Source organism: Metopolophium dirhodum, chromosome 3 (assembly GCF_019925205.1).
Source record: "Metopolophium dirhodum isolate CAU chromosome 3, ASM1992520v1, whole genome shotgun sequence".
NCBI lineage: Eukaryota > Metazoa > Arthropoda > Insecta > Hemiptera > Aphididae > Metopolophium > Metopolophium dirhodum.
Genome location: NC_083562.1, coordinates 31,218,665 through 31,245,298, shown reverse-complemented (window position 1 = coordinate 31,245,298; position 26,634 = coordinate 31,218,665). Strand labels below are relative to the sequence as shown.

Genomic DNA, 26,634 nt, shown 5'->3' with positions numbered 1-26,634 from the left:
CCTGGGCGCCTTTCCGCCGGTAGATTTACGAGCTGTCTGCTTGGTACGTGCCATTGCGCTGCTGGATTAGATTGTTCTGGGTTGGTGTGCAAAACGTGGATGTCGGACGACTGATGTGGTTCGAACACACTGTCGACCGGTATATATACGTAAATGGGAACGGTATGCGTCGTCCTCATTGGACGATGTTTAACGTTTAGAATTTTAGCGGCGGGGGTGGGGGGATAACCGGTCATGGTTCCGATTGGTGGTTCGGTGTCGTGAGAAACGTTTAAAAGGGACTGCGACCTGAAGAAAAGTATCAGTCAACGTTCAGTTCACATCCGAGCAAGTTGTCCAACACTATTTCCAACATTCAAAATGACAGGACGAGGCAAAGGAGGAAAAGGTCTGGGAAAAGGAGGCGCGAAACGTCATCGTAAAGTGCTCCGTGATAACATCCAGGGAATCACCAAGCCCGCCATCCGTCGGTTGGCTCGCCGAGGCGGTGTTAAACGTATTTCCGGTTTGATCTACGAAGAGACCCGTGGAGTTCTGAAGGTATTCCTGGAAAACGTGATCCGTGACGCAGTCACGTACACCGAGCACGCCAAGAGGAAGACCGTCACCGCCATGGACGTCGTGTACGCTCTCAAACGACAAGGTCGTACTCTGTACGGTTTCGGAGGTTAAATACTTACTGCTGAAGTTTAAAAACATCTTAAAAAGGCCCTTTTCAGGGCCACCATATGATGATGCCATAATATATCTCGCTTATAAAACCTTAGAGTAAAGAAATATTCCGTTCAAGTTGGTTATTCGTTGGCGTAAATGATAATTCCCAATTTGTTTAAGAAAAAAAACACGCGGAATAACGTTCCGAATATAACAGATTATATTCTATAATATTTTTTTTTTCATGATTATAATTGAAATACTACCGTAAGTCAAAACATAGAAATAACCTTAATCTTGTTATGATATTATTATATTGCGGGACTTTGAATTCAATATTACAAAAAAAGCTTTTTTGCGAATTCCAGTGGTGATTCACTATTTCACTACGTCATTCGTTTCGTGAACCTACCATGAATAAGCTAAGAGGTTTTTGTTTAATGATTTATTTTTAGAATGTTTTTTTTTCGAATTTCATTATGTACATTATAATTGTTATATTACAAGAAACATCGGTTCCTATAATGTGATAGATTAACCATGATGACATGGATAATAGTATAGGTGCTATGAACACGATAGATATTCATATTATTAATAGCCGTTGTGCGGGTATTACCGTCGATAACAAACAATTTGGTGAAAACATTCTAAAAATAACTCACCAATGAAAAACCTCAAAGAATGATATTGAGAATACTTGCAAAAAGGGTGTCCAAAAACGTAGAAAATGTAAATTATTGTTGTAGGAACTAAAATTCAGAAAATTTGTTTCTATAGAAATACCGGGACGGGGAATAATAATAATATCTCGACGTAATTAAATGTCATTATAAGTTAAATCATTGATGCAGTTATAAATAAAATTTCATTTGGGAAATTCTTAATCCATGGTTTTATTTTAACTAATTACAACGAAACTTCGAATTAACTGAGGGCATTGCGTGAATTTTTTCATGTACTTTATCACTTGTAAGACGGACACAACAAATGCGTGTACGTGTACAGGCCACGACGTTGCGCAGGTGAACCGTAAACAATTCACGTTCATTTTTATTTTTTTATTTTAACTTTTCGTCTATCCAGATATAACGCGATGAGACTCCTGAACACCTATTTGCAGTTGTTAATATGACTACTTGTCTTGAGGTCGATCAGCACACATTTTAAGATTATTTATTTATTTTATTTGAATTTAAAATTTTGGAAAATATTTAATATTTAAACAAAATCGACAGGAGTTTAGGAAACGTTAACCTGACCTAACCTAACCTAACGTCGGGAGTTTAGGAAACGTTAACCTAACCTAACCTAACCTAACGTCAGGAGTTTAGGAACGAGAAAATGTGTTGTTATCGATCTCAAGTAAATATTTTAATGTATCCAAATCAGTTTTCAGACGTCTTATCACGCTATCAGGTCCATCGGTAGGTCGGGACAAAAAGTGCATACAAATGAACATAAATTGTTGGTAATCTGCATTGAGTTTCGGCCGAAGTCCTCTCACAATGTGTCATTATAATTATTATTTATTCAACATGATTTCGGTTAAGTACGATGAAGACGAGATTTATTGATAAGGTCTGCCTCGTTAAAATTTCAGGTAGAAACGCCGGTGACGCCGTGCCGTAGCAGAGTCCTAAAACCGTCATATTCGAACAGCCGCTGTTCGTCGGGAAATCGATCGATTGGAAATCTGCAAATTCTATGGTCTCGGGGAACTCGTGGAGAATTAATCCAAAATATTTTTGTAAATTTTCGACTGGTTTCAGTCATACGGCAGACCTTCAAATACGGTTTACGAAAACCCGGTCGGAAGTGTGGAAATAACGACTCGTGGTGGTTTCGTGGTACTGGGTGGCGATGCAATAACCATTGGCGATCGTTTAGAATTTAGTTAGCTTTCCAAAAAGTTCAAAGCCAGATTTTTACCAACATTTCCCGTTGAGATATTGTGAAAAACGATTGTACAACCGTAGCTCGGAGGACGACGCGAATCACACTGGTTTACTAGTTGGCACGGTGCACTGTATATATTTACACATTTTTTTAACACACTTGGTATCGCCGCAGTTAACAGTCGAATTATCCATCGTTTTAAATATATACCTGAACAATTTCATCATCAACATGACAGACACCGTCGCCACAACTCCGGCTCCAGTCGCCGCATCGCCGGCCGCGAAGAAGTCCCCTGCCAAGAAGAAGTTGTCGGCTTCTAAAGTCAAGAAGACCGTTGCGTTGCACCCGACCACCGCCGTGATGGTCACGTCGGCCATCAAGGAGCTCAAGGAGAAGAAAGGTTCGTCGTTACCGGCCATCAAGAAATACTTGGCCGCCAACTACAAAGTCGACCCCGCCAAGCTGGCGCCTTTCATCAGGAAGTTTTTGAAAGCCGCCGTCGCCAACGGTACCGTCGTCCAGACCAAGGGAACCGGCGCTTCGGGACACTTCAAGTTGCCCGTCGCCGAGGTCAAGCCGAAAAAGGCCGTTGTAGCCAAAAAGAAGAAATCCATCGTCAAAAAAGTCAAAGCCGCCGGAACACCGAAGAAGAAGAAGCTCGTAGCCGCCAAGAAACCCGCGGCGGGTGAACCAGCAGCCAAAAAAGCGAAAAAGACCGCTGCGGCGAAGCCCAAGGCGACTACACCAAAGAAGGCCCCAGCCAAAGCGAAAAAGCCGGCCGCCGTCAAACCCAAATCGAAGAAGACTCCGATCAAGAAAACCGCAGCTCCCAAAAAGAAGTAGTGCGGTAGTAAAATACTATCCCTCTTCCTCCCTTAAAACGGTCCTTTTCAGGACCACCAATTTTATGACTCGCACTTCTCTCACCAACTATATTTTTTCGTACATTTTTGTAAGCTGTGTACGATTTTGGTATGACGCGTGATTTAGAAAAACATATTTTATAAAGTGTGTTCGCGTTTGGTCGTTTCAGACTATGGACGGGTGAGACGCACCCAGTTGCGGTTTGGATTATATTGCAATTAATTAAAATAAAAACATCGGTTACAATTGTTAAGGAATTCCCAAATTCAATGTTATTTATAGCAGACTAATAATAACATTTAATTACGTCGAGATACTATTGCCCGTATCGGTATTTCTATAGGTTTTTCATTGATCAGTTATTTTTAGAATGTTTTTACCAAATTCCTTGTGACCCGCACACTGGCTATTAACGACATGAATATTATTTATTATCAAATTATAATGTTATATTTATATCACCTGTGACAATCGCCAATTGTGTTGACGTTCTAATAATTCAAATAAACCGAGACGTGAATAGAAAGACAAGTCGTTAAGCGGTAAAGAATATAACTAAAACTCGCACATTTCGTTACGTTCGGGTTATTTTCATCAAATATTTCGATACTTTCAAATTTCAGTTCGGAGCGGGACGAAGGCAGCTGTTTCTTCGGCGGCGGACATCTGAACGTCTGTCCTTGATACATATTATGACACATCTCTACGTTTCGTCGGAAGAGTCGGTGTTTACGCGTAAGTTTGTTTTAATTTTATTTTGGTGCTCAAATTTACCATTTTAGACTTGAATTGAATTAAATATTTATCGACACGGACAATTTGCTAACTCGGTGACGTATAAACGATTTAAATGATAATAACATTTTAATTACGTCGGTACATTATTGCTTGTATCGGTATTTCTATAGGTTTTTCATTGATGAGTTATTTTTAGAACGTTTTTACCAAATTCCTTGTTATCGACGGTAATAGCTGCACGGCGGCTATTAATGATACGAATATCCATCGAATTTATAGTATACTATTATATGTTTTCCAAGAAACATCATAGGGACCGATAAAATCCTTGAATAACCGGACGCCATTTTTTTTCGTGAATTTCTTTTTTACCCGACTATTTGCGTTTCCTGGGCGCCTTTCCTTACTTTTGGTACAACCGTGGCACTTGAACCAGAATTTGGCGGATGGTCATTTTTGTTATTTGGATAGACTATATTATCTAATTTGGATAACTGTCGGGAATCGAATAATTCAACAGTGTAACAATATCCACGAGACCACGACGTATAAAACATACATTATAATTATACACGACACTAGCAGCCGATTATAGTCTGTTTATTTATAGATACTTTTGTCCCGCGTTCTGGGGAAGTTTGATGAATAGGTACGCCTTTTACCGAGTAAACATTGACATTGTTATAAATATATTTTTATTACTGATAGTCGATAAATAAACAATAATTATCCAGGATTCTCGGTGTTTATATGGCTTCAATTACGTAAGATACCGATTGTATCTAATTAAAAACTCGAAAGACCCATGTTGACATTACAGTCTGGTTAGGTATAGATATTACTCACAGTCGCTCAAATATATTAACGTTAATTTTTTCATTACCACTTATCGACCGACAGTTAACACATAATAATGAAATTTGCCGTGCCCATACGATTGGATATTTTTAGAATGTTTTTGCCAATTCTCTTGTTTTCGACGGTAATAGCTGCACGGCGGCTATTAATGATACGAATATCCATCGAATTTATAGTATACTATTATATGTTTTCCAAGAAACATCATAGGGACCGATAAAATCCTTGAATAACCGGACGCCATTTTTTTTCGTGAATTTCTTTTTTACCCGACTATTTGCGTTTCCTGGGCGCCTTTCCTTACTTTTGGTACAACCGTGGCACTTGAACCAGAATTTGGCGGATGGTCATTTTTGTTATTTGGATAGACTATATTATCTAATTTGGATAACTGTCGGGAATCGAATAATTCAACAGTGTAACAATATCCACGAGACCACGACGTATAAAACATACATTATAATTATACACGACACTAGCAGCCGATTATAGTCTGTTTATTTATAGATACTTTTGTCCCGCGTTCTGGGGAAGTTTGATGAATAGGTACGCCTTTTACCGAGTAAACATTGACATTGTTATAAATATATTTTTATTACTGATAGTCGATAAATAAACAATAATTATCCAGGATTCTCGGTGTTTATATGGCTTCAATTACGTAAGATACCGATTGTATCTAATTAAAAACTCGAAAGACCCATGTTGACATTACAGTCTGGTTAGGTATAGATATTACTCACAGTCGCTCAAATATATTAACGTTAATTTTTTCATTACCACTTATCGACCGACAGTTAACACATAATAATGAAATTTGCCGTGCCCATACGATTGGATATTTTTAGAATGTTTTTGCCAATTCTCTTGTTTTCGACGGTAATAGCTGCACGGCGGCTATTAATGATACGAATATCCATCGAATTTATAGTATACTATTATATGTTTTCCAAGAAACATCATAGGGACCGATAAAATCCTTGAATAACCAAACGCCATTTTTTTTCGTGAATTTCTTTTTTACCCGACTATTTGCGTTTCCTGGGCGCCTTTCCTTACTTTTGGTACAACCGTGGCACTTGAACCAGAATTTGGCGGATGGTCATTTTTGTTATTTGGATAGACTATATTATCTAATTTGGATAACTGTCGGGAATCGAATAATTCAACAGTGTAACAATATCCACGAGACCACGACGTATAAAACATACATTATAATTATACACGACACTAGCAGCCGATTATAGTCTGTTTATTTATAGATACTTTTGTCCCGCGTTCTGGGGAAGTTTGATGAATAGGTACGCCTTTTACCGAGTAAACATTGACATTGTTATAAATATATTTTTATTACTGATAGTCGATAAATAAACAATAATTATCCAGGATTCTCGGTGTTTATATGACTTCAATTACGTAAGATACCGATTGTATCTAATTAAAAACTCGAAAGACCCATGTTGACATTACAGTCTGGTTAGGTATAGATATTACTCACAGTCGCTCAAATATATTAACGTTAATTTTTTCATTACCACTTATCGACCGACAGTTAACACATAATAATGAAATTTGCCGTGCCCATACGATTGGATATTTTTAGAATGTTTTTGCCAATTCTCTTGTTTTCGACGGTAAAACCCGCACAACGTCTATTAATATCCATCGCATTTATAATAATACACGATGATATTACATCATTCTATCACAGAACTCGATGTTTCAGTAAATTTCTTACGTAACCGGACAGCATTTTTTTTCGTTAACTATCCCGATAATCACGCAGTGCTCCCCGCTCTGTACACACTGCAAATGTTCAAAATATTCTACGTGCGATAGTTTTAGTTCAAAAATAATGGTTGTTAGAGAGAACAGAAATTTTATAGCGATTGGTGGCCCTGAAAAGGGCCGTTTTAGTTGAGTAATGATATTTCACAAAACGGGAGACTTATTTGGAGCTGGTGTACTTGGTCACAGCCTTGGTTCCTTCACTGACGGCGTGCTTGGCCAATTCACCGGGCAACAAGAGTCGGACGGCAGTTTGGATTTCCCGGCTGGTAATGGTCGAACGTTTGTTGTAGTGGGCCAGACGACTGGATTCGGCGGCGATGCGCTCGAACAGGTCGTTGACGAAGCTGTTCATGATGCTCATGGCTTTGGACGAGACTCCGGTGTCGGGATGTACTTGTTTCAACACTTTGTAGATGTAAATTGCGTACGATTCTTTCCTCTTGGGCTTGCGCTTCTTGTCGGACTTGGCGATGTTCTTTTGTGCCTTGCCGGACGACTTCTTCATTGCTTTGCCCGCCGATTTTCCTCCTGGAGCCATTTCGAATAGTTGTAAATAGACTTGTTGACTACTGAAACGTTGTGTACTGAGTGATAATTTGATATTACATCACTGGGTATATATTACCAAATCCAAGCGACATGCCGTTCGTTTATTGGTGTAAAAACCCACAGTGATGACGGTATAAATAGAATCGTCGATTAGTCCATAACAACGGAAAATGGAAATTTCTCCACGAGTACGTTTCACGATTATGCCGAACGAAAACCACAACGTTTGGTAATGAAAATCAACCGAACGGTGTGACGTAGTATCGTAGTGTTGTTATCTCTGTCCAATCACAGAATTGCTATCCACAATTTTACTATATAAACGAAAATTTCAGGAAAATTATACATCAGTCTCATCTAGTATCGAATCTGAACCATACCAAGCACTATAAAAATCATGAGCGGACGCGGCAAAGCAGGAAAATCGAAGGGAGGCAAATCCAAGACCAGGTCGTCCCGCGCCGGACTCCAGTTCCCGGTCGGTCGTATCCATCGTCTGTTGAGAAAAGGAAACTACGCCGAACGTGTCGGAGCCGGAGCACCGGTATACCTGGCCGCCGTCATGGAGTACTTGGCAGCTGAAGTTTTGGAGTTGGCCGGTAACGCGGCCCGTGACAACAAGAAGTCTCGTATCATCCCCAGACATTTGCAATTGGCCATCAGGAACGACGAGGAGTTGAACAAATTGTTGTCCGGAGTGACCATCGCTCAAGGTGGTGTGTTGCCCAACATCCAAGCCGTGCTCTTGCCCAAGAAGACCGAGAAGAAGGCTTAACTTTCGATACCCCTTACCCAACAAACACAGTTAATAAAACGGCCCTTTTCAGGGCCACCAAAATCAAAACAAACGTCGGTCCGAAGTTTTTTCAGCAGATGCACTAGGCAGTGTAGGTAGTACTACACGTGTAGCTGTTGTTGCTTTCAGATTTTTAAGCGAATGCCTTGACATTTTTTAATCGAGACCGGGCGCGATCTTACATTAAATATACTTGGATAACGATTCTCAAGTGACTTCATTCCATTTCCTTCATATTTCGAGGAAGCCGTCACGTCTTGTGGCCTTTAACCTTAAAAATCGGATTACAAAAAAATGATCACATCGAATTATTATAGGTACACTGTCAAAATAAGATGGCTCGTCGTCAAACGAATGTTTCGAATTAGACGCTAATTTTACTCAAATATGGCTACGCTGACCACTGGCGATGGCGGCTTACAAAACAACGTTTTCATATTTTTTAAGTTTTTTACTCTTTTATACGACACGTGGTGTTTTTTAATTTTATATTCCAAAGCAGAATATTTTTCTTAGTATTTCGATACATAGAAGTGGACAAACATTTCGCGGGGTAACCCCGTAACACTCCACTCCGCTCATCAAAACTTTAAATACTTATAACTCATCAACTACTCGTCCCAAATTCGATTTTCATGTATCGAAATACCAAGAAAAATATTCTGCTTTGGAATATAAAATTAAAAAACACTATGTTGTCGTATAAAAAAGTAAAAAACTTAAAAAATTATAAGGATAAAAAATATTTAAAAATATAATTTTTTTAATAAAAACGTTGTTTTATAAGCGACTTGAAACGACGTAAAAAAAAAAAAAAATTACACTATGAAATATTGATTGTTGTTTGATAAAAGAATCGCCCGGTGTTAACTGTATAAGTAGAACAAAATATTTTGACGGTTTGATTGTGACATTAAAAATAATCTAGTTATGTTGTATAATTTGACAAGACGTCAATCAAATAAACCCGGAAATGAATATAGCACGAGGTAATCAGATGATTAGCAATCAAACAATGAAATACAAAATATATTCTAAAAATATTCTAATATGTATCTGTTTTCGGTTATTTGGGAAATGACGACGCGATAAAGTATCGAGATTAGGACTTAACTGTATTGTAAATACCGTGATGCGGGTATTACCGTCGATAACAAGACATTTGGAAACCTAACCTTTTTTTTTTTTTTTTTTTTTATATTATCATCGATCGACAGGGGCGAACTGTTTGCTTGCGCGACACACTACTTGCCCCTGCCGACCATCGTTTATTTGATATAAAGAAAACGACAACTTATATGAGAAGTGGAGGGCCAATCTCCCTCTCACTAACTCTTACATAGCAACCTAATGTACATATTACTGTGGGGCTCTATCCCCACAACTTTGCTCTTCGAGCCACATTTTAATTTTCTTAATTAGTAGAGCTAATTTGCTTGAGCCGCTTGCAACTCCCGTTCGTCCGCTTCCTTCTTCGTCAGTACCGCACTTGCAAAATTGACCACCGCATCCCACTTCGACTTGGAAGCAACCATGGCCGCTCCTATCTTCTCCGGCGTAATTTCACAGCCTAGGGCGACTTCAACTTCCCTTCTCAGTCTCCACCACCGGTCACATTTGAAAAACGTATGCTCCACATCGTCCTGAACATGGTCACAGTACATGCATACTGCGTCATTTCGCTTCTTGAATCGAAAGAGATATGCATTGAAGCACCCATGTCCAGTTAGAAACTGGGTAATGTGGTACCCTATTTTCCTTTGCTGGTTTTTCATCCATTCTTCGACGTTCGGGATCATTTTGTGGGTCCACCGACCGTTGGTTGACTCATCCCACTCGCGTTGCCAATTGACCATCGTCCTTTTCCTCGCCTCCCGTTTGGCAACATCCGTCGCGATGCCAGTCTTTCGGTCCCTCTCGACTGCTGCCCTTTCCTCAGCCAGAAAATGGATAGGCACGATGCCCGCAACCACCATTATCGCTACATTGGACACCGTACAATAAGCGCTTGATACTCTGAGTGCCAGCTTCCTTTGTGGAGAAGACATTTTAATCTTGTTGCACTCGTGACCAAGTGCTCCATACCAAATTGGGGCAGCGTACAGGAGTTGCGCATGCACCACGGTGGCTAGCAGTTTTCTCTTCAACGCTGATGGTCCACCTACATTCGGCATTAGCCTCGAAAGTGCCGACGCAGTTTTTGACGCTTTTTCGCTAACCACCTCTATATGCTTCCTAAACCCTAGGACAGAGCTAAGTTGGACCCCTAGATACCTGACACTATCGCTGAGTTCAATGACCGTGCCGTTGATTTGGAAGACCGGCTTTGCGTATCCCCGCTTGGTGGTGAGCATAACCGCTGTTGATTTGGTACTGGATAATGTCAAGCCTTGTCCAGCCATCCATGCCGCCACCATCTGCAATGCGTCATTCATTTTTCTTTCCAGGAGCCATGTGTTGTGTCCGGTTGCCACTATAGCCGCATCATCAGCGAAGCACACAATGTGAACGCCATCCGGATACTCCAACCGCATTAGCCCATCGTAGAAAATGTTCCACAATATGGGTCCGATGACAGAACCCTGCGGAACACCAGTACTGACCGAGTATCGTCCTTCGTCCGTGATAATGCAGCGATTATCGAAGTATGACCTTATCATGTTGATGAGGTATGGGGGAAAACTCTTGTCAATGAGTGCCGCATCTATCTTTACCCAAGGGGCGGAATTGAAAGCATTTGCCACGTCTAGTGATGCCAGCGCACATAACTTTCGATTATATAGTTGGCCACTGCCTACACGGTTTACGATGGACATCACTTGTTCGATCGCCTGTGTAGTTGACCTCCCCTTCATGAAGCCATATTGGTGTTCAGAGATGCCATTCTGCTGCAGCTCTAGATGCGTGGTAATCCTTACTTTGAGCAGCCTCTCGAACAGCTTGCCTATTGAGTTGATCAGGCACAGTGGCCTGTAAGAAGACGGTTGATCTAGCGGTTTAGTCTCTTTGCGTAGTAACACCAGGCGAGCCGTTTTCCAGCTGTCGAAGAACCTGCCAGTCTTCAGGCACTCGTTGAACGTTGGGAGAAGGAGATCTGGTCGAATCTTGATCATTGCGCGCAGGATTTCATCTGGAACGCCATCTGGACCGGGCGCTTTCCCCTTCGGCAATCTGCGTCCCGCCTCCCTCAATTCATCCAGCGTGAATAGACATGCAGTTTCAAACTGTGAGTCGATCAAAGGGTAAACCGGCGTTGGCGAATTCGGAAACAGGTGTTTGACGATAGCATCCAGACGACCCGGAATCTTCATGCCCGGTATTTGTCGCCTACCTATTAACTTTTTAGCCACTATTTTATATGGCAGGCCCCATGGGTCAGAGTCCACCTGTTTACATAGATCGCCCCAGCATTTCTCCTGACTGCGCCTGATTTCTAGTCTGAGAGCCTTAGAGGTCTCCCTGGCTAAACGCTGCTCCTCGTGGGATTCGTCGGGGCCTCTTCGTTTAAGAGCCTTTTGGTATCTTCTTCTGGCTTGGAAGTTGGCCTTACGGAGAGCGGCGATTTCATGCGTCCACCAGTATACCGGTTTACCATGACCACGAAAGGTCCTCCGCGGCATGCAGCTGTCACAGACACTTGCCATGAAATCTGTAAGTTCAGCTTCACCGAAACACTTCTGTCCGTCCGGTAGGGAGAACGCCTGTAAGTAGGCAGATAATTTATGTGCATCTAGGCGTCTCCAAGACCAGCCCGAAACGCTCGGGCGCATAACTAGGGATTCACACCGTAGCCTAAATAATATTGGGTTGTGGTCGCTAGCGACATCCTCGTCAAGCACCCTCCACTCATCCAATAACCGGTATACGCTCGGAGATGCAAGAGTTACGTCGATGTGGGATGACCGACCGCCCCGCTCGAAGGTAGGAGCACCTCCTTGGTTCACCACAATCAGGCCAAGAGTGTTATAGAAGTCCGTCAGAGCATCGCCTTTGGGGCACGTCGAAGGGGATCCCCAGCACGGCGAGTGCGCGTTAAAATCTCCTGCTACTACCACTTCGCTAGGACCCTGACGAATGCTGTCTTCCAGGTGGCTGAGATATGCTCTGTAATCCCCTATGGTATGCCTCTTGCTCGGTGAGAAGTAGCAACTGTATACTCTCAGTCCAGGGAGGTCCACCCACACGTAGCCTGCACCTTGCCCGCTATTGATTACGTTAACATTTTTTGATAGGTAGATACAGCAAGAGACGTCCGTACTACCATACCAACTGTCATTTGCTGGTATCTTGTTTGGCTCACTAATGATGGCTACATCAGCCTTGGTTTCAAACAGCAATTGCATTATCAGGTCCTGCGCCGCTCTCGCTCTGTTTAAATTGGCCTGTAGAAAACCAATCATTGCGGAGACGAATGCAGGTCTTGAGACTCCTTCTCAAGGACGCTCCTAAAGGCCGCCGCTTCCATCACGTCAGCTGTACAGTCTTTAGCCATATGTTCCGTTTTTCCACACCGTCTGCAATTAGAGCGACGGTCAGTCCCGTGGCACTCCTTGAACTCGTGCCCAAAGGCTAAGCACTTGAAGCATCTAGTGTTTCTTTTTGCGGCCTCCCTGACCCTGCAACTTACAACACTGATCCTCAGCCGCCCTTTCTTGATGACGTCTCGCGCCTGACTTAACGGAAGAAGGACTAGAGCTGTCTGTGAGCCACCAAAGGATGTTCTTAGATTAACAATTCTAACATTTTCTTTAGGGACATCTGCCTCACTCGCGATAGAGGCCACTATGTCCTCCCTGTTCGACCATGCGTCAATGTCGCGGATTTCTAAAAGCGTCTTCTGCTGGAGAAGTCTGACGTTGACATCCTGTCCGACGGTTATGGCTACTTTTGCCCTTATAGATTCCACAACAGAGTCATCGCCTCGCACCTCTAAAAGCATTCCTCCATTTCTCGTCTTCTTCATACCCGATATCGCATTGCCTTGATCCTCAATGCCACTCTTTATTCTCTTTGCAAGAGCTGGGAAGTCTTCATGGCTGTCCACGTCAATCATGATAGCAGGCGGGCGCCTCCTTGTGCGCATTGGAAACCTAACCTAACCTAACCTAACCTAACCTATCGGAATTTACAATTGGCCATCAGGAACGACGAGGAGGTGAACAAATTGTTGTCCGGAGGGACCATCGCTCAAGGTGGTGTGTTGCCCAACATCCAAGCAGTGCTCTTGCCCAAGAAGACCGAGAAAAAGGCTTAACTTTGCACCTACCTTACCCATGAGTAGCAAACCTGAAGTATCAAGCGTCTTAATACTTTCAACAACAATCGGAAAATTTGTTTCAATATAAGTCGGACCAGGATGAGTTTTGATTATTTTATGAATAATCAAAATATATTTTTTTTGTATATTCAAAATCAACAAAATGTATCATGAGGCAATTGATTAACCCATGTAGACTAGTATTTTATAGTTACACCTTTACGAGTTTTCATTAAATTTGTATCATATTATTGTAGGCATTAACTATACCGGGTGATTCTTTTGTCAAACAACACTCAATACTTCGTAAAGTGTAAATTTTTTGAAAAAATTTTTTTACATTGTTTCAAGTCGCTCATAAAACAACGTTTTTATTAAAAAAAATATTTTTTTATACTTATAATTTTTTAAGTTTTTTACTTTTATGTATATGACAACATATTATAGTGTTTTTTAATTTTATATTCCAAAGCAGAATATTTTTCTTAGCATTTCGATACATAGAAGTGGATAAACATTTCGCTGGGTGACTCCGTACCACTCCACTCCGCTCATCAAAAACTTTAAACACGTATAACTCATAAACTACTCGCCCCAAATTCGATTTTCGTGTATCGAAATACCAAGAAAAAGATTCCGCTTTGGAATGTAAAAATAAAAGACTAAAAAATTTACACTTTATGAAATATTGATTGTTGTTTGATAAAAGAATCACCCGGTATTAACTGTAAATAGGCAATAATATTTTAAAGCCTAGCAACGACGATTGTTCACTTTTGGTTCGATTGTGACATTACAATTAAAGCTAGTATAATATTATATTGTATAATTTGACGACAAGACGTCAATCGAATAAACCAAGAAATTAATATAGCACGAATTATCGGGGTAATCAGATGATTAGCAATTAAACAATGAAATATATTCTGAAGTATATTATTCTAATATCTGTTTTCGGTTATTTGGGAAATCACGACGCGATAAAGTATCGTGATTAGTACACTTGACTGTATTGTAAATAACGTGACGCGGCTATTACCGTCGATAACAAGAAATTTGGTAAAAACATTCTAAAAATAACCCCTTTGCAATTCCATTATTATGTGTTGTCTGTCGATCCGTGGTTATGAAAATATTAATATTAACACGTGAGCGACTGAGTAAGTTATACCTAACCATATTATACCCGTCTACAATGTCAACATGGGTCTTTCGGAATTTTACTTAATTGAAGCCACATAAACACCGAGAATCCTGGATAATTGTTGTTTAGTCATCGATAATCAGTAATAAAAACGTCAATGTTTACATGGTGAATGGCGTACCTGTTTATCAAACTTCCCCAGAGAGCGTGACACGAACATCTATAAATAAACAGACGATAGTCGGCACCGTCGAATTTACTCGATTCCCAATCTAATAATTCTGGACAGGGTTTTTTTTTATTTATTATTGTCTCATATCAGGTATAATAATTATGTAATAATATAATTATACTGCCGCTAGTGTAATATTAACAATCACTATTCATCCCCATCGCCAGAATACAAGTACGTTTTGGTGGCCCTGAAAAGGGCCTTTTTAAGGTATGGTAACTAATGACGATGATCAAAGTTAAGCACGTTCACCGCGGATGCGACGGGCCAACTGGATGTCCTTTGGCATGATGGTGACACGCTTGGCGTGGATCGCGCAAAGATTGGTGTCTTCGAACAGACCTACCAAGTATGCCTCGCTAGCTTCTTGCAACGCCATGACCGCGGAGCTCTGGAAACGCAGGTCGGTCTTGAAGTCCTGGGCGATCTCGCGCACTAGACGTTGGAACGGCAATTTGCGGATCAAAAGTTCTGTGCTCTTCTGATAACGACGGATTTCACGGAGGGCAACGGTTCCCGGACGGTAACGATGTGGTTTTTTCACTCCTCCGGTGGCGGGTGCGCTCTTACGTGCGGCTTTGGTGGCCAACTGTTTCCTGGGCGCCTTTCCGCCGGTAGATTTACGAGCTGTCTGCTTGGTACGTGCCATTGCGCTGCTGGATTAGATTGTTCTGGGTTGGTGTGCAAAACGTGGATGTCGGACGACTGATGTGGTTCGAACACACTGTCGACCGGTATATATACGTAAATGGGAACGGTATGCGTCGTCCTCATTGGACGATGTTTAACGTTTAGAATTTTAGCGGCGGGGGTGGGGGGATAACCGGTCATGGTTCCGATTGGTGGTTCGGTGTCGTGAGAAACGTTTAAAAGGGACTGCGACCTGAAGAAAAGTATCAGTCAACGTTCAGTTCACATCCGAGCAAGTTGTCCAACACTATTTCCAACATTCAAAATGACAGGACGAGGCAAAGGAGGAAAAGGTCTGGGAAAAGGAGGCGCGAAACGTCATCGTAAAGTGCTCCGTGATAACATCCAGGGAATCACCAAGCCCGCCATCCGTCGGTTGGCTCGCCGAGGCGGTGTTAAACGTATTTCCGGTTTGATCTACGAAGAGACCCGTGGAGTTCTGAAGGTATTCCTGGAAAACGTGATCCGTGACGCAGTCACGTACACCGAGCACGCCAAGAGGAAGACCGTCACCGCCATGGACGTCGTGTACGCTCTCAAACGACAAGGTCGTACTCTGTACGGTTTCGGAGGTTAAATACTTACTGCTGAAGTTTAAAAACATCTTAAAAAGGCCCTTTTCAGGGCCACCATATGATGATGCCATAATATATCTCGCTTATAAAACCTTAGAGTAAAGAAATATTCCGTTCAAGTTGGTTATTCGTTGGCGTAAATGATAATTCCCAATTTGTTTAAGAAAAAAAACACGCGGAATAACGTTCCGAATATAACAGATTATATTCTATAATATTTTTTTTTTCATGATTATAATTGAAATACTACCGTAAGTCAAAACATAGAAATAACCTTAATCTTGTTATGATATTATTATATTGCGGGACTTTGAATTCAATATTACAAAAAAAGCTTTTTTGCGAATTCCAGTGGTGATTCACTATTTCACTACGTCATTCGTTTCGTGAACCTACCATGAATAAGCTAAGAGGTTTTTGTTTAATGATTTATTTTTAGAATGTTTTTTTTTCGAATTTCATTATGTACATTATAATTGTTATATTACAAGAAACATCGGTTCCTATAATGTGATAGATTAACCATGATGACATGGATAATAGTATAGGTGCTATGAACACGATAGATATTCATATTATTAATAGCCGTTGTGCGGGTATTACCGTCGATAACAAACAATTTGGTGAAAACATTCTAAAAATAACTCACCAATGAAAAACCTCAAAGAATGATATTGAGAATACTTGCAAAAAGGGTGTCCAAAAACGTAGAAAATGTAAATTATTGTTGTAGGAACTAAAATTCAGAAAATTTGTTTCTATAGAAATACCGGGACGGGGAATAATAATAATATCTCGACGTAATTAAATGTCATTATAAGTTAAATCATTGATGCAGTTATAAATAAAATTTCATTTGGGAAATTCTTAATCCATGGTTTTATTTTAACTAATTACAACGAAACTTCGAATTAACTGAGGGCATTGCGTGAATTTTTTCATGTACTTTATCACTTGTAAGACGGACACAACAAATGCGTGTACGTGTACAGGCCACGACGTTGCGCAGGTGAACCGTAAACAATTCACGTTCATTTTTATTTTTTTATTTTAACTTTTCGTCTATCCAGATATAACGCGATGAGACTCCTGAACACCTATTTGCAGTTGTTAATATGACTACTTGTCTTGAGGTCGATCAGCACACATTTTAAGATTATTTATTTATTTTATTTGAATTTAAAATTTTGGAAAATATTTAATATTTAAACAAAATCGACAGGAGTTTAGGAAACGTTAACCTGACCTAACCTAACCTAACGTCGGGAGTTTAGGAAACGTTAACCTAACCTAACCTAACCTAACGTCAGGAGTTTAGGAACGAGAAAATGTGTTGTTATCGATCTCAAGTAAATATTTTAATGTATCCAAATCAGTTTTCAGACGTCTTATCACGCTATCAGGTCCATCGGTAGGTCGGGACAAAAAGTGCATACAAATGAACATAAATTGTTGGTAATCTGCATTGAGTTTCGGCCGAAGTCCTCTCACAATGTGTCATTATAATTATTATTTATTCAACATGATTTCGGTTAAGTACGATGAAGACGAGATTTATTGATAAGGTCTGCCTCGTTAAAATTTCAGGTAGAAACGCCGGTGACGCCGTGCCGTAGCAGAGTCCTAAAACCGTCATATTCGAACAGCCGCTGTTCGTCGGGAAATCGATCGATTGGAAATCTGCAAATTCTATGGTCTCGGGGAACTCGTGGAGAATTAATCCAAAATATTTTTGTAAATTTTCGACTGGTTTCAGTCATACGGCAGACCTTCAAATACGGTTTACGAAAACCCGGTCGGAAGTGTGGAAATAACGACTCGTGGTGGTTTCGTGGTACTGGGTGGCGATGCAATAACCATTGGCGATCGTTTAGAATTTAGTTAGCTTTCCAAAAAGTTCAAAGCCAGATTTTTACCAACATTTCCCGTTGAGATATTGTGAAAAACGATTGTACAACCGTAGCTCGGAGGACGACGCGAATCACACTGGTTTACTAGTTGGCACGGTGCACTGTATATATTTACACATTTTTTTAACACACTTGGTATCGCCGCAGTTAACAGTCGAATTATCCATCGTTTTAAATATATACCTGAACAATTTCATCATCAACATGACAGACACCGTCGCCACAACTCCGGCTCCAGTCGCCGCATCGCCGGCCGCGAAGAAGTCCCCTGCCAAGAAGAAGTTGTCGGCTTCTAAAGTCAAGAAGACCGTTGCGTTGCACCCGACCACCGCCGTGATGGTCACGTCGGCCATCAAGGAGCTCAAGGAGAAGAAAGGTTCGTCGTTACCGGCCATCAAGAAATACTTGGCCGCCAACTACAAAGTCGACCCCGCCAAGCTGGCGCCTTTCATCAGGAAGTTTTTGAAAGCCGCCGTCGCCAACGGTACCGTCGTCCAGACCAAGGGAACCGGCGCTTCGGGACACTTCAAGTTGCCCGTCGCCGAGGTCAAGCCGAAAAAGGCCGTTGTAGCCAAAAAGAAGAAATCCATCGTCAAAAAAGTCAAAGCCGCCGGAACACCGAAGAAGAAGAAGCTCGTAGCCGCCAAGAAACCCGCGGCGGGTGAACCAGCAGCCAAAAAAGCGAAAAAGACCGCTGCGGCGAAGCCCAAGGCGACTACACCAAAGAAGGCCCCAGCCAAAGCGAAAAAGCCGGCCGCCGTCAAACCCAAATCGAAGAAGACTCCGATCAAGAAAACCGCAGCTCCCAAAAAGAAGTAGTGCGGTAGTAAAATACTATCCCTCTTCCTCCCTTAAAACGGTCCTTTTCAGGACCACCAATTTTATGACTCGCACTTCTCTCACCAACTATATTTTTTCGTACATTTTTGTAAGCTGTGTACGATTTTGGTATGACGCGTGATTTAGAAAAACATATTTTATAAAGTGTGTTCGCGTTTGGTCGTTTCAGACTATGGACGGGTGAGACGCACCCAGTTGCGGTTTGGATTATATTGCAATTAATTAAAATAAAAACATCGGTTACAATTGTTAAGGAATTCCCAAATTCAATGTTATTTATAGCAGACTAATAATAACATTTAATTACGTCGAGATACTATTGCCCGTATCGGTATTTCTATAGGTTTTTCATTGATCAGTTATTTTTAGAATGTTTTTACCAAATTCCTTGTGACCCGCACACTGGCTATTAACGACATGAATATTATTTATTATCAAATTATAATGTTATATTTATATCACCTGTGACAATCGCCAATTGTGTTGACGTTCTAATAATTCAAATAAACCGAGACGTGAATAGAAAGACAAGTCGTTAAGCGGTAAAGAATATAACTAAAACTCGCACATTTCGTTACGTTCGGGTTATTTTCATCAAATATTTCGATACTTTCAAATTTCAGTTCGGAGCGGGACGAAGGCAGCTGTTTCTTCGGCGGCGGACATCTGAACGTCTGTCCTTGATACATATTATGACACATCTCTACGTTTCGTCGGAAGAGTCGGTGTTTACGCGTAAGTTTGTTTTAATTTTATTTTGGTGCTCAAATTTACCATTTTAGACTTGAATTGAATTAAATATTTATCGACACGGACAATTTGCTAACTCGGTGACGTATAAACGATTTAAATGATAATAACATTTTAATTACGTCGGTACATTATTGCTTGTATCGGTATTTCTATAGGTTTTTCATTGATGAGTTATTTTTAGAACGTTTTTACCAAATTCCTTGTTATCGACGGTAATAGCTGCACGGCGGCTATTAATGATACGAATATCCATCGAATTTATAGTATACTATTATATGTTTTCCAAGAAACATCATAGGGACCGATAAAATCCTTGAATAACCGGACGCCATTTTTTTTCGTGAATTTCTTTTTTACCCGACTATTTGCGTTTCCTGGGCGCCTTTCCTTACTTTTGGTACAACCGTGGCACTTGAACCAGAATTTGGCGGATGGTCATTTTTGTTATTTGGATAGACTATATTATCTAATTTGGATAACTGTCGGGAATCGAATAATTCAACAGTGTAACAATATCCACGAGACCACGACGTATAAAACATACATTATAATTATACACGACACTAGCAGCCGATTATAGTCTGTTTATTTATAGATACTTTTGTCCCGCGTTCTGGGGAAGTTTGATGAATAGGTACGCCTTTTACCGAGTAAACATTGACATTGTTATAAATATATTTTTATTACTGATAGTCGATAAATAAACAATAATTATCCAGGATTCTCGGTGTTTATATGGCTTCAATTACGTAAGATACCGATTGTATCTAATTAAAAACTCGAAAGACCCATGTTGACATTACAGTCTGGTTAGGTATAGATATTACTCACAGTCGCTCAAATATATTAACGTTAATTTTTTCATTACCACTTATCGACCGACAGTTAACACATAATAATGAAATTTGCCGTGCCCATACGATTGGATATTTTTAGAATGTTTTTGCCAATTCTCTTGTTTTCGACGGTAATAGCTGCACGGCGGCTATTAATGATACGAATATCCATCGAATTTATAGTATACTATTATATGTTTTCCAAGAAACATCATAGGGACCGATAAAATCCTTGAATAACCGGACGCCATTTTTTTTCGTGAATTTCTTTTTTACCCGACTATTTGCGTTTCCTGGGCGCCTTTCCTTACTTTTGGTACAACCGTGGCACTTGAACCAGAATTTGGCGGATGGTCATTTTTGTTATTTGGATAGACTATATTATCTAATTTGGATAACTGTCGGGAATCGAATAATTCAACAGTGTAACAATATCCACGAGACCACGACGTATAAAACATACATTATAATTATACACGACACTAGCAGCCGATTATAGTCTGTTTATTTATAGATACTTTTGTCCCGCGTTCTGGGGAAGTTTGATGAATAGGTACGCCTTTTACCGAGTAAACATTGACATTGTTATAAATATATTTTTATTACTGATAGTCGATAAATAAACAATAATTATCCAGGATTCTCGGTGTTTATATGGCTTCAATTACGTAAGATACCGATTGTATCTAATTAAAAACTCGAAAGACCCATGTTGACATTACAGTCTGGTTAGGTATAGATATTACTCACAGTCGCTCAAATATATTAACGTTAATTTTTTCATTACCACTTATCGACCGACAGTTAACACATAATAATGAAATTTGCCGTGCCCATACGATTGGATATTTTTAGAATGTTTTTGCCAATTCTCTTGTTTTCGACGGTAATAGCTGCACGGCGGCTATTAATGATACGAATATCCATCGAATTTATAGTATACTATTATATGTTTTCCAAGAAACATCATAGGGACCGATAAAATCCTTGAATAACCGGACGCCATTTTTTTTCGTGAATTTCTTTTTTACCCGACTATTTGCGTTTCCTGGGCGCCTTTCCTTACTTTTGGTACAACCGTGGCACTTGAACCAGAATTTGGCGGATGGTCATTTTTGTTATTTGGATAGACTATATTATCTAATTTGGATAACTGTCGGGAATCGAATAATTCAACAGTGTAACAATATCCACGAGACCACGACGTATAAAACATACATTATAATTATACACGACACTAGCAGCCGATTATAGTCTGTTTATTTATAGATACTTTTGTCCCGCGTTCTGGGGAAGTTTGATGAATAGGTACGCCTTTTACCGAGTAAACATTGACATTGTTATAAATATATTTTTATTACTGATAGTCGATAAATAAACAATAATTATCCAGGATTCTCGGTGTTTATATGGCTTCAATTACGTAAGATACCGATTGTATCTAATTAAAAACTCGAAAGACCCATGTTGACATTACAGTCTGGTTAGGTATAGATATTACTCACAGTCGCTCAAATATATTAACGTTAATTTTTTCATTACCACTTATCGACCGACAGTTAACACATAATAATGAAATTTGCCGTGCCCATACGATTGGATATTTTTAGAATGTTTTTGCCAATTCTCTTGTTTTCGACGGTAATAGCTGCACGGCGGCTATTAATGATACGAATATCCATCGAATTTATAGTATACTATTATATGTTTTCCAAGAAACATCATAGGGACCGATAAAATCCTTGAATAACCGGACGCCATTTTTTTTCGTGAATTTCTTTTTTACCCGACTATTTGCGTTTCCTGGGCGCCTTTCCTTACTTTTGGTACAACCGTGGCACTTGAACCAGAATTTGGCGGATGGTCATTTTTGTTATTTGGATAGACTATATTATCTAATTTGGATAACTGTCGGGAATCGAATAATTCAACAGTGTAACAATATCCACGAGACCACGACGTATAAAACATACATTATAATTATACACGACACTAGCAGCCGATTATAGTCTGTTTATTTATAGATACTTTTGTCCCGCGTTCTGGGGAAGTTTGATGAATAGGTACGCCTTTTACCGAGTAAACATTGACATTGTTATAAATATATTTTTATTACTGATAGTCGATAAATAAACAATAATTATCCAGGATTCTCGGTGTTTATATGACTTCAATTACGTAAGATACCGATTGTATCTAATTAAAAACTCGAAAGACCCATGTTGACATTACAGTCTGGTTAGGTATAGATATTACTCACAGTCGCTCAAATATATTAACGTTAATTTTTTCATTACCACTTATCGACCGACAGTTAACACATAATAATGAAATTTGCCGTGCCCATACGATTGGATATTTTTAGAATGTTTTTGCCAATTCTCTTGTTTTCGACGGTAAAACCCGCACAACGTCTATTAATATCCATCGCATTTATAATAATACACGATGATATTACATCATTCTATCACAGAACTCGATGTTTCAGTAAATTTCTTACGTAACCGGACAGCATTTTTTTTCGTTAACTATCCCGATAATCACGCAGTGCTCCCCGCTCTGTACACACTGCAAATGTTCAAAATATTCTACGTGCGATAGTTTTAGTTCAAAAATAATGGTTGTTAGAGAGAACAGAAATTTTATAGCGATTGGTGGCCCTGAAAAGGGCCGTTTTAGTTGAGTAATGATATTTCACAAAACGGGAGACTTATTTGGAGCTGGTGTACTTGGTCACAGCCTTGGTTCCTTCACTGACGGCGTGCTTGGCCAATTCACCGGGCAACAAGAGTCGGACGGCAGTTTGGATTTCCCGGCTGGTAATGGTCGAACGTTTGTTGTAGTGGGCCAGACGACTGGATTCGGCGGCGATGCGCTCGAACAGGTCGTTGACGAAGCTGTTCATGATGCTCATGGCTTTGGACGAGACTCCGGTGTCGGGATGTACTTGTTTCAACACTTTGTAGATGTAAATTGCGTACGATTCTTTCCTCTTGGGCTTGCGCTTCTTGTCGGACTTGGCGATGTTCTTTTGTGCCTTGCCGGACGACTTCTTCATTGCTTTGCCCGCCGATTTTCCTCCTGGAGCCATTTCGAATAGTTGTAAATAGACTTGTTGACTACTGAAACGTTGTGTACTGAGTGATAATTTGATATTACATCACTGGGTATATATTACCAAATCCAAGCGACATGCCGTTCGTTTATTGGTGTAAAAACCCACAGTGATGACGGTATAAATAGAATCGTCGATTAGTCCATAACAACGGAAAATGGAAATTTCTCCACGAGTACGTTTCACGATTATGCCGAACGAAAACCACAACGTTTGGTAATGAAAATCAACCGAACGGTGTGACGTAGTATCGTAGTGTTGTTATCTCTGTCCAATCACAGAATTGCTATCCACAATTTTACTATATAAACGAAAATTTCAGGAAAATTATACATCAGTCTCATCTAGTATCGAATCTGAACCATACCAAGCACTATAAAAATCATGAGCGGACGCGGCAAAGCAGGAAAATCGAAGGGAGGCAAATCCAAGACCAGGTCGTCCCGCGCCGGACTCCAGTTCCCGGTCGGTCGTATCCATCGTCTGTTGAGAAAAGGAAACTACGCCGAACGTGTCGGAGCCGGAGCACCGGTATACCTGGCCGCCGTCATGGAGTACTTGGCAGCTGAAGTTTTGGAGTTGGCCGGTAACGCGGCCCGTGACAACAAGAAGTCTCGTATCATCCCCAGACATTTGCAATTGGCCATCAGGAACGACGAGGAGTTGAACAAATTGTTGTCCGGAGTGACCATCGCTCAAGGTGGTGTGTTGCCCAACATCCAAGCCGTGCTCTTGCCCAAGAAGACCGAGAAGAAGGCTTAACTTTCGATACCCCTTACCCAACAAACACAGTTAATAAAACGGCCCTTTTCAGGGCCACCAAAATCAAAACAAACGTCGGTCCGAAGTTTTTTCAGCAGATGCACTAGGCAGTGTAGGTAGTACTACACGTGTAGCTGTTGTTGCTTTCAGATTTTTAAGCGAATGCCTTGACATTTTTTAATCGAGACCGGGCGCGATCTTACATTAAATATACTTGGATAACGATTCTCAAGTGACTTCATTCCATTTCCTTCATATTTCGAGGAAGCCGTCACGTCTTGTGGCCTTTAACCTTAAAAATCGGATTACAAAAAAATGATCACATCGAATTATTATAGGTACACTGTCAAAATAAGATGGCTCGTCGTCAAACGAATGTTTCGAATTAGACGCTAATTTTACTCAAATATGGCTACGCTGACCACTGGCGATGGCGGCTTACAAAACAACGTTTTCATATTTTTTAAGTTTTTTACTCTTTTATACGACACGTGGTGTTTTTTAATTTTATATTCCAAAGCAGAATATTTTTCTTAGTATTTCGATACATAGAAGTGGACAAACATTTCGCGGGGTAACCCCGTAACACTCCACTCCGCTCATCAAAACTTTAAATACTTATAACTCATCAACTACTCGTCCCAAATTCGATTTTCATGTATCGAAATACCAAGAAAAATATTCTGCTTTGGAATATAAAATTAAAAAACACTATGTTGTCGTATAAAAAAGTAAAAAACTTAAAAAATTATAAGGATAAAAAATATTTAAAAATATAATTTTTTTAATAAAAACGTTGTTTTATAAGCGACTTGAAACGACGTAAAAAAAAAAAAAAATTACACTATGAAATATTGATTGTTGTTTGATAAAAGAATCGCCCGGTGTTAACTGTATAAGTAGAACAAAATATTTTGACGGTTTGATTGTGACATTAAAAATAATCTAGTTATGTTGTATAATTTGACAAGACGTCAATCAAATAAACCCGGAAATGAATATAGCACGAGGTAATCAGATGATTAGCAATCAAACAATGAAATACAAAATATATTCTAAAAATATTCTAATATGTATCTGTTTTCGGTTATTTGGGAAATGACGACGCGATAAAGTATCGAGATTAGGACTTAACTGTATTGTAAATACCGTGATGCGGGTATTACCGTCGATAACAAGACATTTGGAAACCTAACCTAACCTAACCTAACCTAACCTATCGGAATTTACAATTGGCCATCAGGAACGACGAGGAGGTGAACAAATTGTTGTCCGGAGGGACCATCGCTCAAGGTGGTGTGTTGCCCAACATCCAAGCAGTGCTCTTGCCCAAGAAGACCGAGAAAAAGGCTTAACTTTGCACCTACCTTACCCATGAGTAGCAAACCTGAAGTATCAAGCGTCTTAATACTTTCAACAACAATCGGAAAATTTGTTTCAATATAAGTCGGACCAGGATGAGTTTTGATTATTTTATGAATAATCAAAATATATTTTTTTTGTATATTCAAAATCAACAAAATGTATCATGAGGCAATTGATTAACCCATGTAGACTAGTATTTTATAGTTACACCTTTACGAGTTTTCATTAAATTTGTATCATATTATTGTAGGCATTAACTATACCGGGTGATTCTTTTGTCAAACAACACTCAATACTTCGTAAAGTGTAAATTTTTTGAAAAAATTTTTTTACATTGTTTCAAGTCGCTCATAAAACAACGTTTTTATTAAAAAAAATATTTTTTTATACTTATAATTTTTTAAGTTTTTTACTTTTATGTATATGACAACATATTATAGTGTTTTTTAATTTTATATTCCAAAGCAGAATATTTTTCTTAGCATTTCGATACATAGAAGTGGATAAACATTTCGCTGGGTGACTCCGTACCACTCCACTCCGCTCATCAAAAACTTTAAACACGTATAACTCATAAACTACTCGCCCCAAATTCGATTTTCGTGTATCGAAATACCAAGAAAAAGATTCCGCTTTGGAATGTAAAAATAAAAGACTAAAAAATTTACACTTTATGAAATATTGATTGTTGTTTGATAAAAGAATCACCCGGTATTAACTGTAAATAGGCAATAATATTTTAAAGCCTAGCAACGACGATTGTTCACTTTTGGTTCGATTGTGACATTACAATTAAAGCTAGTATAATATTATATTGTATAATTTGACGACAAGACGTCAATCGAATAAACCAAGAAATTAATATAGCACGAATTATCGGGGTAATCAGATGATTAGCAATTAAACAATGAAATATATTCTGAAGTATATTATTCTAATATCTGTTTTCGGTTATTTGGGAAATCACGACGCGATAAAGTATCGTGATTAGTACACTTGACTG

At 39.7% G+C, this 26,634-nt stretch overlaps 8 protein-coding genes across 8 annotated transcripts; 6 read left to right on the top strand and 2 right to left on the bottom strand.

The window, feature by feature from the left end:
• The first annotated feature begins 232 nt into the window (after positions 1-232).
• Positions 233-714, top strand: LOC132940515 (histone H4). Its single transcript, XM_061008169.1, has one exon. It carries the CDS (start codon positions 361-363, stop codon positions 670-672), a length of 312 nt encoding a protein of 103 aa, XP_060864152.1. The 5' UTR covers positions 233-360; the 3' UTR covers positions 673-714.
• Positions 715-2,727: 2,013 nt separating this feature from the next.
• On the top strand, positions 2,728-3,437 carry LOC132941417 (histone H1A, sperm-like). The gene has a single exon (XM_061009461.1). It carries the CDS (start codon positions 2,785-2,787, stop codon positions 3,397-3,399), a length of 615 nt encoding a protein of 204 aa, XP_060865444.1. The 5' UTR covers positions 2,728-2,784; the 3' UTR covers positions 3,400-3,437.
• A 3,478-nt stretch (positions 3,438-6,915) lies between these two features.
• Positions 6,916-7,381, bottom strand: LOC132940956 (histone H2B-like). The gene has a single exon (XM_061008770.1). It carries the CDS (start codon positions 7,343-7,345, stop codon positions 6,965-6,967), a length of 381 nt encoding a protein of 126 aa, XP_060864753.1. The 5' UTR covers positions 7,346-7,381; the 3' UTR covers positions 6,916-6,964.
• A 276-nt stretch (positions 7,382-7,657) lies between these two features.
• LOC132940855 (histone H2A-like) lies at positions 7,658-8,195 on the top strand. Its single transcript, XM_061008646.1, has one exon. It carries the CDS (start codon positions 7,754-7,756, stop codon positions 8,129-8,131), a length of 378 nt encoding a protein of 125 aa, XP_060864629.1. The 5' UTR covers positions 7,658-7,753; the 3' UTR covers positions 8,132-8,195.
• A 7,417-nt stretch (positions 8,196-15,612) lies between these two features.
• Positions 15,613-16,094, top strand: LOC132940469 (histone H4). Its single transcript, XM_061008102.1, has one exon. The coding sequence runs from the start codon at positions 15,741-15,743 to the stop codon at positions 16,050-16,052; it is 312 nt and encodes a 103-aa protein (XP_060864085.1). The 5' UTR covers positions 15,613-15,740; the 3' UTR covers positions 16,053-16,094.
• A 2,013-nt stretch (positions 16,095-18,107) lies between these two features.
• On the top strand, positions 18,108-18,817 carry LOC132940466 (histone H1A, sperm-like). Its single transcript, XM_061008099.1, has one exon. It carries the CDS (start codon positions 18,165-18,167, stop codon positions 18,777-18,779), a length of 615 nt encoding a protein of 204 aa, XP_060864082.1. The 5' UTR covers positions 18,108-18,164; the 3' UTR covers positions 18,780-18,817.
• Positions 18,818-23,050: 4,233 nt separating this feature from the next.
• On the bottom strand, positions 23,051-23,516 carry LOC132940467 (histone H2B-like). The gene has a single exon (XM_061008100.1). It carries the CDS (start codon positions 23,478-23,480, stop codon positions 23,100-23,102), a length of 381 nt encoding a protein of 126 aa, XP_060864083.1. The 5' UTR covers positions 23,481-23,516; the 3' UTR covers positions 23,051-23,099.
• A 276-nt stretch (positions 23,517-23,792) lies between these two features.
• On the top strand, positions 23,793-24,330 carry LOC132940468 (histone H2A-like). The gene has a single exon (XM_061008101.1). It carries the CDS (start codon positions 23,889-23,891, stop codon positions 24,264-24,266), a length of 378 nt encoding a protein of 125 aa, XP_060864084.1. The 5' UTR covers positions 23,793-23,888; the 3' UTR covers positions 24,267-24,330.
• Positions 24,331-26,634: the final 2,304 nt, after the last annotated feature.

What these genes read in the sequence shown, in the direction of transcription:
- LOC132940515 (XM_061008169.1), top strand. Translation starts at nt 361, where the DNA reads ATGACAGGACGAGGCAAAGGAGGAAAAGGTCTGGGAAAAGGAGGCGCG.
- LOC132941417 (XM_061009461.1), top strand. Translation starts at nt 2,785, where the DNA reads ATGACAGACACCGTCGCCACAACTCCGGCTCCAGTCGCCGCATCGCCG.
- LOC132940956 (XM_061008770.1), bottom strand. Translation starts at nt 7,345, where the DNA reads ATGGCTCCAGGAGGAAAATCGGCGGGCAAAGCAATGAAGAAGTCGTCC.
- LOC132940855 (XM_061008646.1), top strand. Translation starts at nt 7,754, where the DNA reads ATGAGCGGACGCGGCAAAGCAGGAAAATCGAAGGGAGGCAAATCCAAG.
- LOC132940469 (XM_061008102.1), top strand. Translation starts at nt 15,741, where the DNA reads ATGACAGGACGAGGCAAAGGAGGAAAAGGTCTGGGAAAAGGAGGCGCG.
- LOC132940466 (XM_061008099.1), top strand. Translation starts at nt 18,165, where the DNA reads ATGACAGACACCGTCGCCACAACTCCGGCTCCAGTCGCCGCATCGCCG.
- LOC132940467 (XM_061008100.1), bottom strand. Translation starts at nt 23,480, where the DNA reads ATGGCTCCAGGAGGAAAATCGGCGGGCAAAGCAATGAAGAAGTCGTCC.
- LOC132940468 (XM_061008101.1), top strand. Translation starts at nt 23,889, where the DNA reads ATGAGCGGACGCGGCAAAGCAGGAAAATCGAAGGGAGGCAAATCCAAG.